The sequence below is a fragment of the Aythya ferina genome, assembly GCF_964211825.1.
Source record: "Aythya ferina genome assembly, chromosome: 1".
Classification (NCBI taxonomy): Eukaryota; Metazoa; Chordata; class Aves; order Anseriformes; family Anatidae; genus Aythya; species Aythya ferina.
Window position 1 is genome coordinate 146,664,962 of NC_140296.1, and position 16,841 is coordinate 146,681,802.

At 48.1% G+C, this 16,841-nt stretch overlaps 1 protein-coding gene across 2 annotated transcripts in view; it reads left to right on the top strand.

The window, feature by feature from the left end:
• Positions 1-16,841, top strand: part of DENND2A (DENN domain containing 2A) — a 51,982-nt gene that overhangs the window by 31,975 nt on the left and 3,166 nt on the right. For both annotated transcript variants that reach the window (XM_084524946.1, XM_084524947.1), the window contains exons 9-16: positions 2,795-2,982; positions 3,688-3,797; positions 4,015-4,084; positions 4,633-4,710; positions 5,200-5,340; positions 8,733-8,881; positions 15,190-15,367; positions 16,026-16,067. In XM_084524946.1, the coding sequence (XP_084381072.1) occupies positions 2,795-2,982; positions 3,688-3,797; positions 4,015-4,084; positions 4,633-4,710; positions 5,200-5,340; positions 8,733-8,881; positions 15,190-15,367; positions 16,026-16,067 (956 nt within the window). The remainder of the gene's footprint in view (positions 1-2,794; positions 2,983-3,687; positions 3,798-4,014; positions 4,085-4,632; positions 4,711-5,199; positions 5,341-8,732; positions 8,882-15,189; positions 15,368-16,025; positions 16,068-16,841) is intronic.

The window sequence follows — 16,841 nt, forward strand, 5'->3', positions numbered from 1 at the left end:
AGGAATCCAAAACAAACATCAGCTCCAATTCCCATCAAAGCTCTTTGCACTAGCTTTCATAGGAGCTTTCCACGGCTTGTATGGTGTGGAAATAAAAGGAGGTTTTTCTGAGTGCACAGTCATAAATGTGTGCACAGGCTGACAGAGGCAGTATTGCAGTGGGACAGGATGTTCACAGTAGGACAAGGTGTTCACTAACCCCACTACTCATTTATTAAGAGAGAAAACCCACCAGCCAGAATGCCTAGCTAGGGAAATGGGATTGCAGTATATGATTTATTGCTAATTAAACTCTTCTGCGTTGGCTGAGTTGAGATAAAGTGCTGCATTCTTTGGTTTGCTCCAGTAGAGCCGATAGAGGGTATGCTGGTCTCCATAATTCTCTTCTCAAAACTTCTCGTATTGGTAATTACCCTTGTGACATGCTGGTGGCATTACAGTCTCTTGAGAATTTATATGGTGAATTAAAAATCCTAATAACGTTGGAATACAAAATTGAAATTCCTTCACAGTCCAAAGTTTCCTCATGCACGTGCAGACCTGATCGGGGTAGCAGGTCAGTTCTCAAGCTGAAAAGAGTTAAAAGCAGCAGTTTTCACTCTGTATCAGCCACAGCACGTTGTGCGTAGGAAGGCTCACCCCTACCCTCTTCAAGTTTTTTAGAACAGAAACCTCAGTCTGAGTTCCCTTTCATGTTTGGTTGTACTTCCCGCATAAGAACTACTGGAAAATCTGGAAATCTTTGGTCTGTACTACTGTAAGAGCAAGATCAAGCTGAAAATTGCTGCCCCTGCCTGCCTTCTGACAGGCTCTCAGGCTATCCTAAAGATAGAGAGAAAGGGTTTGTGCCCTGATTGCATAGGAATTGCATTCACAATTGCTTTGAAACATGATGTTATGAAATATAGTTGCACGTTTGGTTGTAGCTGAGAAAGACAGTGTAGATGGTGTAGATGTGGCCAAGAAGACTCAAACTCTTGTCTGTTCCCACTTGCCGAGGTGAATCATGTGCAGCACCATCACCTTGTTTCTGTGTAGGATGTCTAACTGCAGCTGGGAACTTACAGTGGAGGAGATGATTCAGATGGTCAGAGATCACTTCAGATCAAACAGCACTGGACTCTGGACCATATCCAGATCCATACCTGGATCTGAGCGTGCAAAAGGCCTGCATGTCTAGATAAGTGTGAATGGGGGCTCTGGCACTTGCTGCTTGCTCTTGCTAAACCTGTGTTTTGCTTTCTGCCTTGCTGGACTGTGGACTTTCCTATTTTTGAATAGAAAAAGGAGATGATTTATCAAGTAACTTTTATTTGGGACTTTTCATTTCTGTATATTGTACTTAACAGAGCAAACACAGCCAGTTACCACTGCTGAGCAAGTCACTGTACCTCAGCTGAGACACACTAAATCATGAGGCACCAGTCATCAGACTGCGTGTGAGAGCCAGAAGTACTGGCCCTTAGGACGGAAAAATGTTTAAAGACAAACTCTGCCATGATGACAGCAGTACAATCCTGGTGTCAAACAGTGCAGAGCTCGAGTGAGATTTTCAGAAGCACTCAGCATTAGTGTGACACAGCTCCTTTTGAAGTGCCTGGTAAAACAGAGGCCACTTCTGAAAGCTTTTGAAGAATTGCAGCCTTAAAGCAAATGGTGTAATAGCTGATGAGAGAAAGGAGTCTAAGCCATTTTTTCCAGGGCTTTCACTGTCCTGGAATTGTGTCACTCTGATTTAAGAAGCACCTTTAGGTTGCTTCAAGTTATATTGTCTGGAATAGTCCGTGACTACTCGACCAGACAAAAGGTCAAGAAGTTTGTACCATTCCCCAGAAAGCTCTGTCTCCAAGCAGATGTGTAGCTGGAGTTTCTGCAGTATCCCTGTGGTTGTTGTTTCTGTCAAAAATGTTGCATTACCACCCGCATTAGCGAAAAGCACTTTGTGAGAATGAGCTGTAGCCTCTGCTTGTAGTTAATTCTTTCTTTCTTTTGTAGTAGGGCTAAGGGAGACTCATGGAGATTTAATTTGAGATGCAACTGTAAAACAAAGCAGGGGGAAGGTCTTAGGGAATCTCATCTGGGCTCTTCCCAGCAGGCAGCTTTTCATTACTTTCCATGCTGGAATGTTTATTGTCCCACAGCTCAGATGTGTTGCAGTTACGGCTTGCTTGGCAGTTTTTCTTGTTTTCCCATTGTCTTGGGAGAACTTGTAGAAACACAGTCCTGAGAGATTCGCTTTAGGCAGAGGAAGGTCTGTCATGAGCCAGCCTTTTTCATTTGCACCTCTTTTGTTTTTTGCTATTGGCCTGCAGCCCAGCATGTGTTCCCAAAGCAGGGGGTCCCCGGCATTACTCAGCCAGGGGAGCCCCAGCCTGACCCACGTGCTGGTCTCGTAAAACTGTGGAGATCTCTACCCCCAGCCTCCTCTGAACAAAGGTGATCGATCACCTAACTGTGCTGGCTTCAAAAGATGCATAAATGAGTGCTAGGATGAATGCCCAGATATTATCTCTTCTGCTGTGTCCCGCATGGATCTCAGTTTGGCTTGTCCTCAGCTGCAAAAGCCATCTATGAAATACTTGTGCTGCCAGAGCTCTTCAGGGTGGTGATATCAACAAGATTATGTCCCATCTCTGTCAATATTTATAGTGCAGCTTACAAATGGGGCCTGCCTCTTGCTCAGCCACTGACAGAACAAACACAGTGAGGTTATCTGTAAGTCTCTGCAAAGCCCTGTTGGTGCTCTTTACAAAGAGCTAGGCGAAGTGACAAACTCTAATCTTTTTCTTTGTAGCTCACAGCCAGCGCCTGGTCCACGTGAAATCTCGCCTGAAGCAGACCCCGCGGTACCAAACCTTGGAACGGGACCTGATCGAGTATCAGGAGAGGCAGCTGTTCGAGTACTTTGTTGTGGTGTCGTTGCACAAGAAGCAGGCCGGAGCCACCTACGTCCCTGAGGTTACCCAGCAGTTCCCACTGAAGGTGTGGTGCCCGTCGGGAAGCTCTGGCTGCTGTGTCTCAGAGTGCGTGGTGCATTGCCCTGCTGGAGAAGCCACAGCTTCTCTGCACGTTGTATCAGAAACCCCTCTGCTGTGGCATTGCTCAGTGAGACTGAAGACAGAGGGGCTGCAGCAACCCCCTGAGCATTGTTATGACATTCCTCACTGTTGAAAGAGCAGCTGATTCAGATCTTTTGCTGCTCTTGGCTATGACTTTTATGTAGCTATTCCTTTCTCCACCATTTATTTTTTCTTTAAGGAAAACTGACGCTTGGGAGAAGATGTGTTCTTAAAGGGAAGGCACAGCTTTCACCAACAGTTTAGCTGAAACACAGGGAATGAGAGAAACAGAGAGCCAGTGTGACAGCACATTTGTAAATGCAATGTAACCAGAGTTCCCCCAGACTTCAGTACTCTTGTCCCTTGCTGGAAGGTGTGTCCCAGCCTGGAGGCACAACTGAGCACAGGGGCAGGTGTTGCAGACACAGGGCTTGGTGGAATTGGGGGTACAGAGTTACTTTAAGATATCTAAAGATTAGGTGAGCCAGAATCACAGAAATTTTAATATCTTCCAGGCAGAAGCTTAGCCTCTGTCATCACCTCTTCATTTGTCACAGGAAAAATATTTGAAGTCATTCCATCCCCACATGACTAATTGGAAACATTCCTTCTCTCTGTTCTCCCTTAGCTTGAACGCTCGTTCAAATTCATGCGTGAGGCAGAAGATCAGTTGAAAGCTATTCCCCAGTTTTGCTTTCCTGATGCAAAGGACTGGGCCCCCATCCATCAGTTTGCCAGGTAAGTACTGTACTTTGCATTGTGGCTCGTGAGAGATGGATTTATGTATCGAGCTAATTAAATATGAGGGCTCTTATGGTAGAAGGTTGGGCAGAGCCCTGAGAGGGCTGTATTGGAAATGCAAAAAGTTTGTGAGCTTAATGGGTTCATCTGTATGTCAGAGTTTGTATGTGGGTGATGTTCTGCTTTCTTTTCATTCTGGTTTTTCTTTCTGCAGTGAGACGTTCTCATTTGTCCTGACGGGGGAAGATGGAAGCAGGCGTTTTGGATACTGTAGGAGGCTGCTGGTAATTATCCCTTCTTCTTCTAGCAGAAGAGGTGCAACCTTCTGGGGGGTTCCTGTCACTGCTATCTATTGTGGAAAGTAGAAAGCTGCTGCTCTTCTCGTTAAGTGTGGAAAGGGTGGTAGCAGAACAGCTTTGTTCTCTTCTGCTCTGCCCAGTGCTAAGGTCCCTCTCTGAATGCCATCTGCCAGTCCAGACATGGTTCTTTTGCCTTTTCCTTACACCAGTGCTTAACGTTATGATCACAGACTGTTGGTCCACCATTAAGCTGGATTTAGGGTTCCTCTCCCTTCGTTTTACATAGCTAATAAACAGTTGGCTAAACCATTGCTGGTCCTGTAGGCTCAGAGTTGTCTCTGTAGAGCAGTTTACCCCATCTTGGTCATTTGACTTAGGAAGGTTTGGATCATATCATGGATGTACCCACTTTCTGTCCTGTTTTAGTGAGCTGTAGAACTCAGAGACCAGTCACTCTATCTCTGCAGAAGTTACAACTCTGATATTTTCTTGGTGTTTTGTGTGTGTGTGTGTATTTGTGTTTGTCTCAAAAGCCCAGTGGGAAAGGGAAGCGCCTCCCAGAAGTTTACTGCATCGTGAGTCGCCTCGGATGCTTCAATCTCTTCTCTAAGGTGAGGGGGGAGAGAGAGGGAATTTGTGCAGTAGGCCAAAAGGGACCCAAAAATAAAGTCGACGGAAGAATGGGAATCGGGGAAGGTGATGGCAGAAGAAAGGGTCTGAAATGGTGTTGGCAAGGCAACTGCATGCTAATTCCAGAACCTAGCAAAAATACAGTTCAAAGGAAAAAATAGATTGGCAGCTGTTGCCTTGCTCCTTCAGCAGAACTACCAGCACACAGGCACTCAGAGATTAAAAGGTGGAGTCTTGATTCTGAGGAACAGGCAGCTTGCAAATTGTAAGCCTTCTGTTGACCCCATGGGAGCCGGGTTTCTCTTGCTGAAGAAAATGCAAGCCTTTCAGTTTCAGGGTACTTTCTTCCTTGTGATTCAAGGCTCCACATCAGCGTTGTGCTAAGGAGCGAATGCCAGTACACTTTATTGCTGGTGTTGCCTCCCTCCTCCTGCTTCACACGTTTTTGTGGTTTCATGGTTTTCTTTCAGATCCTGGATGAGGTTGAGAAGAGACGGGGCATTTCCCCAGCCTTGGTGCAGCCTCTCATGAGGAGTGTCATGGAGGCGCCTTTCCCAGCCTTGGGCCGGACAATTACAGTCAAGAACTTCTTGCCAGGCTCAGGAACAGAGGTAAAAACCCTAGCCTGGAGGGAGGGAGGCAGAGTTAGGGCAGCAGCTGGTGCAGTGCTGGCAACTGGAAGTTGGGACTGTGCCATAGCACTGGAGGTGTCCAAGAAGGACGGATGGTCTGGCAGTTTCGAGAGAGGGAGCTAAGGAGTAAGATAGGGGAGCAGAGGGGATGGCATGGAGGGTTCTCCAGTGACCTCAGAATCAAAAAGGAAGTCACGGTAAAAGTAAAGGTGGAGACACATTCGCCACGTGGCAGGATGAAGCAGGACGTTGGTGCTGAGGCCAGGTGCCACAGACTGGCAGGCTCCATGCTACCCAGCACGTGACCTTGGATCTGCTCAAGGACCTCCCCGCTTAATTCCCTGAACTCAGGATTAATAGCATGTGCTCTGGCATCTGTAATGCAGCATCACCGTTTGTGTGGGACAAAAGAGGGATTTCTGGTTAAAAAATACCTGAAATGACACAAGGGCAAAGCTACAGCCTTTCAAAACAGCATTTTCACAGCACGGAGATGAGGGCATGTTTTTCATCTCCCCCAGCATGATGTGAGGACAGAGGGAGCTTTTAAGAGAGCAGAGCTTTGGGGGATCGCATTGAAGGGCTGTTGGCAGAAGCAGGGAGCCAAATTGAATGTGGTCTCAGCCATGCTTCCTGTTGGGCATGACATGTGCTGAATGAGAGCAAGGGGAAAGAGAGAGTTCATGGCAGTTTTGTCTAATGGGGAGCATGCCAAGTACAGACAGTCAGCAGGCAAAAACAACTGGCCTTATTTTATCTAGCAACACCACTATATATATTGCTGAAGTCAAATGTAACGAAAAGTAACCCACACAACGACCAAACCGGAAAAAAAAGGCGGTCAAAATGAGTTACAGCCAGCAGAGGACAAAGTCCCTGTGTCTGTAAACACTGGAATTAGTGAAACCTGCTTCCTCACTCTCCCTCTTCTCTGAGCACGAAGCAGTTTCTGTGCCCCTGCCTGCTGTCCTGCCAGTGCCCTTGTGCCAGTGCACGGGGGAGCTGTTGCAAAGCAGGATGTGTGCCGGCTGTGCAGCGCTCTGCCTGGCTCAGCAGGGTGCAGCGCACCTCTCCTCCTCGGGCGGCTGCTTTCTGCAGAGTGTAATCGTCCTTGGGACCCCTGCTCATTGGAATGGGAACCTGGCCAGCTGGGGAACCAAAAGTGAAGGCAGGAGGAGGGCACCAAGGGGGAGCATGACTGCTGCGAATCCAATTTCCTTGGAAACCCAGGCTGGTAAAGAAGGATCTGTGAATACGTTCGAAGGATGAAGCAGACACAGAGAAACACTGCATGCTGACACTGGATTGGTTTCCTCTTCTAGCATTAGGAAACCTTTAATATATGGAGAGTGAAGAACGACCTTCATATTCTTTGTGTTTTTGGCCTTCAGAAGGAAGATTATTTACAATCAGATGCTCAATACTATTAATAGTAACAATGAGAGGGTGAGGGTGCAGGGCAGAGCAGGAAAAGCTTGCTCAAGACAGTATTGGGGTAATCGGGAGCTGAGGAGATTTGGGATACAGTTCTGTGAAAAACAACTGCAGCGATGCCTTTTTGCTGTTTCGCAAAAGCAGCTGTTTTGCAAGCAGCTCTGAGAACAGCAAGTTCCAGCGGAGCAGGAAAGAGAAGGCCTCGTGTCTGCGCTCAAGGAGAGGGAGAGGGAGGAGGATACCAGGGAATGTAACAGGACCAACCTAACTCAGATTGCTGAAAATACATAGGAACGAACTACATAATCAGCTGATATGAATCTAGAGGGTCATAAAGTAGTGAGAAATAGCTTGGATTTGTGAAGAGCCATGTTAAACTCATGTAGTTTTCTTCTCTGAAGTACCAACTCTAGAGAGGAAAATGCGGAAGGCTTTTTAGGAAAATGTGGGGAGGCTTTCAGTAAAGCACTACGTGCTGACATTCTCATTAACCGAACTGAACAGGCCAGGCTAAATTAAATTTCTGCAAAGCACACGCATAGCTGGTTAAAAATCCGCACTCGAGGAGTAGATTCCCTGTGGTGTGCTTGGCAGGCGGTGAGAATGCTTCGGCTGCCTGCTTCTAGGATCCATGATGCTCGTTAGTTAGCTCCTTGATGGCATAAACCCACGTTTGTACAATTGGTGGATGACAGCGCTGAGATGGGATGCAGGCACTTCGGAGAGTTAGGGATTGAAATTCAAAGTGACCTTAGTAAATTCAGGATTTGGTCTGAAATTCAGCGTGGATAAGAGCAAAATGCTGTGAAGGAGAAATCAGCAGTCTAATACGACATGGAAGTATCTGACTGAGCAGCAATACTTCAGAAAACGATCTGGTGGCGTAGAGGCTCATAAAATGGGCGGAAATAACAATATGGTGTTATCAGGACGATCTCTGGCATTGTGAAAGAAAGTGAAAGGCTGAATAATGAAGGAAAGCAATTTTCCTGCTCTCCAGCATTGGTGGAGACTCATTTGGAGTATCGCTTTCAAAACAAACGTAAACAAACGCTAGGAGAAAGCCCCAGAGAAGTTGTTCCACTTACTAAGTGGTTTAGAAAAGACAGGCAAAGCTTGAGAGAATGGTTTGCTTAATACGGAGAACAAAGGACAGAGAGGGACAGGTGGTGATGACCTCCGACAGACAAGAGGTTTCCTGCAGAGCAGAAAGTGTCCACTTGTTCTGATTGTATACCCAGAGTAAAACAACAAGTCAGAGAGGTAACTTGCCACTGAGAGAGCTGAGCTGTGGGCTTGGTGTTGGTAAGTAAGGGTGGTTCAGAACTAGAGTAGGTCTTACTGTGGGGTTTATGAAATATCTGGCTTTGGAAGGTCTCAAGAAGAATTCAGTAAGATCTGTCTAAGATAAGGAGTGTGAAGTGCCACGATGCTGTGATGGCAATTATTTAAATAGATATGAACAAGGGAAAATGCCCACAGGCTACAAGGTACTATTTTCTGTAACTGGTATCAACATTTATGGTCAGTAGATTGGACATCCAGATTCTTGCAGTAAAAAAGTAAGTAAATCGTATCTGTACAAATAAGAAGGAAAATCAGCAAGTTTCTGTGCCACTCTGTTGCTCAAATGTCAGAAAGCCTGGAAGCCACTTAGCTGGACACAAACTAGTTTTCCTCCTTCTGAAGAGCTCCCTGTCCTCGGTCCAGTGGGGTGGACTTGTGAGCGGTCTCATGCTCTGCATATTGGGGTGGACTCTGGATGAAAGAAGGGTTGGTGGGAGGTCTTCGGAAGATCATGTTGGAGGGCTGAGCGCCGTGTGGTGCCTGGCAGCAGTCAGTGCCGCGTGGTAGCTTGTAAAATACCCGGCGGGTCCTCGCTTCCTCGGTGTCGGCGGGCGGGGAGAGCTGACCTGTGGTCTTTTCCTCTCCAACAGGTAATTGAGCTGCGGCGGCCTCTTGACTCCAGGCTTGAGCATGTTGATTTTGAGTCCTTGTTCACATCCCTCAGCGTGCGGCACCTGAGCAGGGTCTTCGCCTCCCTGCTTCTTGAAAGGAGGGTGATCTTTATCGCAGACAAGCTCAGGTACCCTCTTGCATTTCCTTAAACAAAACGCTGTTACGGAGGGGAAGCTGAGGAGACTGCACTGACTGAGCTCTTTGCCCTCTTCTTTTTTTCTTTCCTGCTTTTTCCCAACTCATATCTGATGTAAGTAGGGCTGTCATAATTCCCAGGAGCGGGGAACTCAAGCCATGCACCGTATTTTAACTTGGCAGCTTGCAAAAAGTGAGCTGCTTCCCATCCCCATAGAGAACCAAATTCCCTTTCCTCTAAAAGGTTTCAGAGTAGAGCCCTGGTACTGAGGAACCTCCTCTTGGTCTATGGTGTGCTGCACAGAGCTGTGCTGATGTTCTAAAGGTGAGACCTCAGGCAGAGGTAGCTGTCCCTTCTGGATTGTTCCCTGATGTCACAGCATTTGTTTCTTAAATCTTTAAAACTTGAGCTTGAATTTTAATATCGGTTCTTTCCTAAAGACTTGTGGAGGAGGAAAGTAAAGGATGCAGTGAGGGGGACGGGGACAGAGGACTTCCCCCTTCTATTTTTAAATTTGCTCAATTTGCTTTTTTCTTTTTTCTTTTTCTTTTTTTTTTTTTTTTTAAATTTGCTCTCCAAAGTTAGAAAAACGGGCCCAGGTTTCTTTAAGATCTCCTGCAGCTGGTGGCTGGCCGCTCTCCAGCCCTTGAAGCACTTGAGGATTTAAGGAGGAGAGCTCGCCAGGGCTGGGGAAGGAAAAGCTGCCTGGATGAGTAATGACACCGAGGAGCACGCTCAGGTTTCAGGAGCGTACGGTGCCCCTGAGCTGTCTGTTTTCACAACTCCCAGCCAGCGGGCTGCAGTCCTGGGGCTGAGTGCAGGGCCAAAAGATGGGGAGGCCCCTTCCACGGGAAAGCTAAGGGAAAAATTCATCCTGCAGGGCTCCAGGGCTCTTGAGGGCAGAGCTGAGGCAGTCTTATCATAGGAATAGGAAAGCTGGGGAGAGGGAAGCTGTAGGATCCAGGCAGCGCTGGCTGCTTGCAATTTTTGGCATTTGCCTTGGGTCAGGGAGGGGAGATTTGCTTCTTTGTAGTCAGTGATACATTATACACATAGATGTGTAGTGTTCTGGATGTTTAAGCCACACTTGAAATGCAAAGCAGTCAGACTTGCAGAGAATGCATCCCAAACTCTGTATTTCTACATACATGATTTATGTGATAATTTATGATGACAAGCTTTGTTTTCAAAGGTTTTCCTTCCCTGCTATAGAACAAATTTTACATTTTGGGAAAATCTGTTAAGGACACAGTTGACATATTAATCTCTACGTGAGGCTGGGTGGTGAGAATGGGTGGTAGGGTTTGGGGCTGTTTTTGTATTTTCAAGGCATCTCTTCAGAACGAACCTTTACTTACCAGATCTTTTCCTATCAAATCTTTTTATGACAGCACACCACTGTGTATTCCGAGCATGCTGTGTTGCAGAATATCTCTAATTCAGAGCACTTCCATGGGTTGATACTTTTTTTTTTTTTTTTTCCCCTGTATCTTCTGTCAATACATCCAGAATCTTTAGGAATGAATCAAACTGGCCAGGCCTGTCAAAGAGAAAAGAGAGCTGTAGGATCATACTTTTTAGAATTTGCTATATATAACATAAACTACTTTCTTCTGTGAAGAAAAAAAAAAAACAACTCATGTTTTAAAGATCCAGGGTCTGTTAGACCACGGGACTCAGATTCAAATATTTATTTTAGACTTGCCAGCTGTCTACAAGGCTTTCAGCATTTGATGTATGTGAGAAGACCTTGCTCCTAGTGTCAAGCAGTTTCAGGAGAGTCTTCATTTTATTTTCCTCCAACAATATATGAATTTTCTCTGGTTCTCCTTGTTGTAGAGAAAAAACTTCAAAACGACCCCAAAGGACTGAAAAGGCATGAAAAACAGAAAACGAAGGGAATAACCCTCAAAATGAAGTAAACTTTTATTTTTAATCCAGTCCAATGACTTGAGTGCACTGGATTGGTGAGCCTTTTATAAACGAGAGGTCTACAACCTCTTGTATGTGTTGGTAGAGATTCCATGTTCTGGATGCCGATGGTATTGTAGGTACAAGGCCTTCTGTCCAAATGGTGCTTTTCCTGGGACAGGAACACGCTGAACTCAATGAATACTAAATGGTATTGACTTCGAGGGTGAAAATGCTGGTTTCGGGGGAAAGAAAAGAAACATTTTTTGGCAGTAGCTTAAGAGAAGGAAAAAACGATAAAAGCAGCTGTGCTAAACTACTCAGAGGTTTGGAATGCTAGAAATCATCCAGCCGAGGTGGATTAGTGGGGAGAGGGCAGGTGACACGATGAAAGATGCATGATAAATGTCATTTGCAGTTCTTCGTGCAGGCAGTATCACTAACTATCTGTGCACATGTGTAAGGTACGTATGGGTGCAAGTGATGGATACAATGATGTATGCCATTTATTTTTGTCTCTTCATTGCTGTAAAGTCAGGCCCTGGGAAAGAAAGATGAAAGGTCTTTTGCCAAGTGCTGTGTGAACTGTGAAATGTTTTCAAGCTGAGCCAAAAAAAAAATGCATCTAACAAGTGTACAGCAAGTGAAATACTGTCTTTTCCATCTTTAGAATGAACACTGAGTGTTTTTTAAAGACCCGTCAATCCAAAGCTTGGCAGCGGAAAAGGAAAGAATTGGGTTTATTAGCTGTTGGTTTCTCTCTGTCGCTATGGGAACTGGAGTATACGTTCCCTCGCAAGCCAGGAGGATGACTTGGTGAAAACTGTGTAGGTCTCTGCAGTCTTCCCCACCTTAACTCACTCCCAGACTGTGAATTAGTCCTGGGGCAGTGGAGGCAGTGGCACAGGGAAGGCGCTGCAGCTCCGTTCGTTTCTCACTGAAACCACCTGGCACGCAGCTCGAGGCATCCAAGGCCAATGTTTTAGAAGGCATCTTCCAAATAAAAGCATCCCGATTTCCCTGGGTGCCTAGTGCCAGGTAGCTTTTGCTGGCCCGAGTGAGACGTGTCCGATTCAGAGGGCTTTTTAAACTGGGAGATGTACACGGGCTTAAAATCAAGGCACCATTTTTCCAGCTCTCCTCAAAAGCCTGTTGTGGGGCTGACCTACTCGAGCAATTGCGTCTGCCCCGCCAGAAACCACAGCTGTGTCAACAGCACAGAGTGCTCATTGTTATCAAAGGCAGATCTGAAGGAGAGTGGACACTTCCAATGTGGTCATCCCAGGAGAAGATAATTAATCACTAAGAGCAGCCCTTTCTGTGCGCCGCAGAAGCGGCCTGAGCTGTGCCTGTGCATTCAGCCTCACAGGTTTCTTGGTTTCGTGTTGTGGTTGGGGAGAAGAAACCCAAGGAGGAGGTATGTACATCAACTAATAGCACGGTTTCTTCAGATGCCCTTAATGCTTGCTTCTTCACGTGCACCAGCCCGCCTCCCTCCGCTGGTGGAGCCTGGCAGCATCCAGGCAGGGGGTGCCATGTCACAGTGCAGAGCCTGGAAGCTCCCCGCGCCTGTTAAATGCTGTAAACCAAATCCGTGATGCAACATAAGTAAATCCAGATGTTAGGCAGTGTCAGAAACCCAAAGGTGTTTGTAAAATAAATCCTGCTGTAGCAGAGCTTATTAAAAAAAAAAAAAAAAAAAAAAAGTGGCAATCAAGCCATGCTGGCATTTTGCAATTTAACGTATTTTCAGCATTTTGGTGGGTGCAGGGAACAAAGGGCTTACTGACAGTAAGCTCCAGAAGGCTGCTTGATTCAATAATATTTTTCAGAAATCTTTCAAGTATCCCAAAGCCAAAGAAAGATTCAGTCTGGTGGGTTTTTTAGCATACGCTCTCGCCTTCGAAGCAGACAGCTGGAGAACCTGCAGTCAGGCTGAAGCCTGGGAAGAAAATAACCAAACTGAGCACCCAGCATCCTTCCTCTGAAGCTGTTGCAAATTGTCAGTGTCTGTTAGAGCAAGTCAAGCTAGTCTTGGAGCAGGTTTTCCCCAAGAAGAAGAGTTTCTACCTAGCTGCAGCTGGTTTGTTCGGATTCTGCGTTGACCCCCTCTGTGCAAGGTGCTACCAAAAGCAGCAGCTGCGTTTGCTTTTGCAAACATGCTTTGTGTAGGGTGCCGTGTGGGGGAAAGGCTATTGTTTAAGCAAACAAATAGGTACGCTATCTTCCATCTGATCAAGGGAGTGCCCAGCCAGGGAGGTCTGTACATCAGCCAATACCCAAATCAGCCCTTTAGGGAGAGAACATGACGTGGTTCTTTGTGTGCTTTGGTGCTTTTTAGCCCCCATACTATAGGAGTCATTGTCTCGAGCATCAGGTGTACAGCTCAGCCATGATCTCTCTTCAGGAGGCTGAGTGAACCCATGAGGATGTGCTCAGGATCTTGAAAGCGTGCTTTAGAGACTTAAAAGTATTTTAAGGATTTGCTGTTGAAATCAAAAGTCTTAAAAACAGTGTCTGCCTCCCATATGAACAACTCACAGTGAACTTGTGGCCTGGTATTAGTGCATGGCAGCCCCCAGAGCATCCTGCAAGCACACAGGTAGACCTCTTAATTTCTGGTGGCACCTGGAGCACAGCAAGCCAAACACAGCACCCTGGGGCAGTGTTAATTCATATGACAGCAGTCAGCGTGGTGGCTGTAGTGCATATGTCCTGGGATTTCAGGATTTTCAGTAGGGACGCTGGCTGTAGCTGGCCAAAGGCATCACTTGCCCTTTTGGTGTAAGAGCCCTGAAGCTCAGTGTCCGCTGCTGCTGCTGGCTGCAGAGCGCACAGTTACACGGGTGGCACAGAAGGAATTCATCAGACTGGATTCCCTTGCATGGCTCAGTAACCTTGTCTGATTCAGGACAGGGCTCTTACATCACTGCAAGCTGCAACTCCTGAGGCTGTCTGCAGGGGACATCAGGCAGAATCACACACAGAAGAGATGTTTCAACGATACCTCATCTGTGTCCCTCTCTGAAAACTGCTCTGCCTTCAAGGGAGGCTCACAGACCTCAGCCCCAACAGCCTTACTCTCCAGAAATTCCTTCCACGGGGGGAAGTGTTTCAGAGCAGAGATCAGTAGGATTTTTCCTGGAGGTGAGGAGGCATTCACAGATGGAAAGGTAGAAGGGGAAGCTATCTGCTTTTGCTTCCCACGGCATGGAGCATATAATTTGAGACTTAAACAGCTCTCTGACTTCCACTAACTGGACCTCAGCCATCTTTCCTCCCACTTAAGCTCTCACGTACCGTGTGTGCTCACTGCGACTGGAGAGCAGGGCTGGGGGAGAGCAAGCCCTAACATCTCACCGTGCCATAAATAACCACCTCCTTCAGCAGCTCGCTGCTCTTCCATGGAGCTGTCTGGAGCCACAAAGACCCCTCCGCTGGCTTTTGTGTGCCATCTATTAAGTCGGTTCCTCACCTTTAGGAGGAACCTCCAGTGGTGGCAACAGTGCCATGGTGCTAGGTGGGGAAAGCAGGGGGAGTTCCTGCAGCTTTTAAAACTGAGGAGTGGAAAACACGCTCGGCAGTAATGGAGGAGGAAAAAGCCCTGCTTTTGCACCTGCTAGCATGGCCTGAAATTTGTGGGTGTGCGAGTGGAGCCACCTGGAAGAAGGCAGTTTTTAAAGGATGTCATTATCTTGGGCTGCACTTCCAGGAAGGTACATCTACTAAATGAAAGTTACAAGTGAAGAAATTTGCTCTGATGTTGGTCCCACACTTCTTCTGTGGGAGTTGGGTTTGGGTTTATGGTGTGGTTTTTGTTGTGTTTTTTTGTGTGTGTTTTTTTTTTTGTAAAAGTTACCATTTATTACTAGCTCTGTGGTTTCTTATCTCATTACATTCGTTCTGTTTCTCTCTGATTCATCACCTGCCTTGCACATGTGGGGTGTAGGCAGCCGTGCTGGGCAGCTTTCAGCAAGGGCTGGGTGGTGAGGGCAGGTGCAGCTGGGGAGCAGCAGCAGGAGTGAATGCAGGGAAGGGAGAAGGATGCTCTAAGAGCTTTCCGTGGCTCTCCTGCACAGTACAGGCCCTGTTCTTTACCGAAAGGGTTGTTAGACATTGGAACAGGCTGCCCAGGGAAGTGGTGGAGTCACCATCCCTGGAAGTCTTTAAAAGACATTTAGATGTAGAGCTTAGGGATATGGTTTAGTGGGGACTGCTAGCGTTAGGTCAGAGGTTGGACTCGATGATCTTGAGGTCTCTTCCAACCTAGAAATTCTGTGATTCTGTGAAACCTGGGGCTTTCCCGTGGGAAGAACAGGGGCAGAAATTTAGGAACAGAGCTCGGTGATGGAACAACTGGAAGAGATTTCCCTTGGTTTATCTTCCAGCACGCTCTCCAAGTGCTGCCACGCCACGGTGGCCCTCCTGTACCCCTTCACCTGGCAGCACACCTACATCCCCGTGCTGCCGCCGTCCATGATCGACATCGTGTGCTCGCCCACCCCCTTCCTCATCGGCCTGCTCTCCAGCTCCCTGCCCCGCCTGAAGGAGCTCCCGGTGGAGGAGGTGAGCCATGCCCTTCACAGCGTTTCTTCCAGCAGGCTGAGCTGACTTCTGCCCTAGGAAGGCTGCTACCGAGAGCCACATTTGCCCCTGCTGCTGTAAGGCAAGGCTGGGTGTCACCACAGAAAGCTGCCAGCCGCCGCTTGGTGGCTGGGGGTGTGAAGAGACTGAGAGCTCGTGCTCTGGCTCCTGCAGCCAGAAGAAAGACCCTCAGGGCCCATCGTGGCAGAGTTTTGGGCTCTGCCTTCTCCAGAGCCTGGGAACAGGGAGCTGGGATCTCCCACAGCAGGGCTGCTGCTGCTGGGAGCTGATTTTCCTCAAGTTTCTCTTGGTCCCTGGGTGATGTTGCCTCGGGGCTGAGTGCAGAGTCTGCAGGAGTGACTTTGGGATGCCAGAACTGGCAGAGCTGAGGCAGCAAGGAACGGCAGGCTGGGCCAGGAAAACAGCCTCTGCTTGTCCAGGCTGCTCTGTGGTTTGTGGCGAAGTCGTGAGAAAGCCGCAACAAGGCTCCGCTCTTGGCTCACGCGGGGGCCTCCTCCAGCTGCCGCGGTGGTTGGGAGGAGCAGGGCCAGGCCTCCAGCGCTTCCTCCAGAGCGGCTGTGGACCAGGATAAACCCCGATGGTGGAAATAACCCTTTTCATCTTGCTCTCTCGCTCTCAGGTCCTCGTCGTTGACCTGGTGAATAACCGGTTTCTGAGGCAGGTGAGCAGAACTGTTCCCTACCCTGCGCCTGCTGTCCCCTTTCTCTCTTTTTTTAATGAGGGGGAGACACAGCATTGAGTACTTCAACACTGAGTACCCCTTCGGGGTACCCTGTAAGACTGAGGGCAGAGCTGAAAAGCCTCAGCTGAGCAGTCATGGGGAGCAGCTGTGGCTCTCCTCTCACACACCCTGCCCTGAGCAGGGGTCTCGATGATTTCTTTGCCCTGCTGCCTGGCCTAGGAGGTTGTGATTTCTTGCTCCACTCCAGTCTAGCTGTGCAGACAAGATTGCCTGCTGATTTTTTGCTTCCCTCTGTCACGAAGGGGAGGAGCCAGGTATTTAAGGGGAGAGGCCAGATGAAAGAACATGCTCCTGGCCTAGAAGCTACTTTTGCAGGTGGCTGAGCAGTGCTGGCTGCGTGGCTCTGTCCTGTGCCTGGGGTGCTGTGGGCGAGGAGCACATTTAACACATTTCTGGCTCGCCAGCGTTTGCGTCCTGTTAGCAGGCAGCGGGGCCAAACGCTGCGCCTCACGCCGCTCCTCTGGAGGCCCAAGCTGCGTTGTGTCATCTCAGCCGGGGCTGCTGAGGGCTCCCACACGCTCGCAGGCAGTTCCCGGCTGTGGTGGAGCCTCCAGAACACGAGCGGTGGCGCCTGCCTGGCTGCGAGCCAGCATTGTTCGCCTCAGCCCTGTTTGTGGCGGTGGGAGCGCTCACACACAGACCAGGTGGCCAAATGCGAGCCCTGCCAGGTAGCCGCTGGGCTCAGGCACCTGA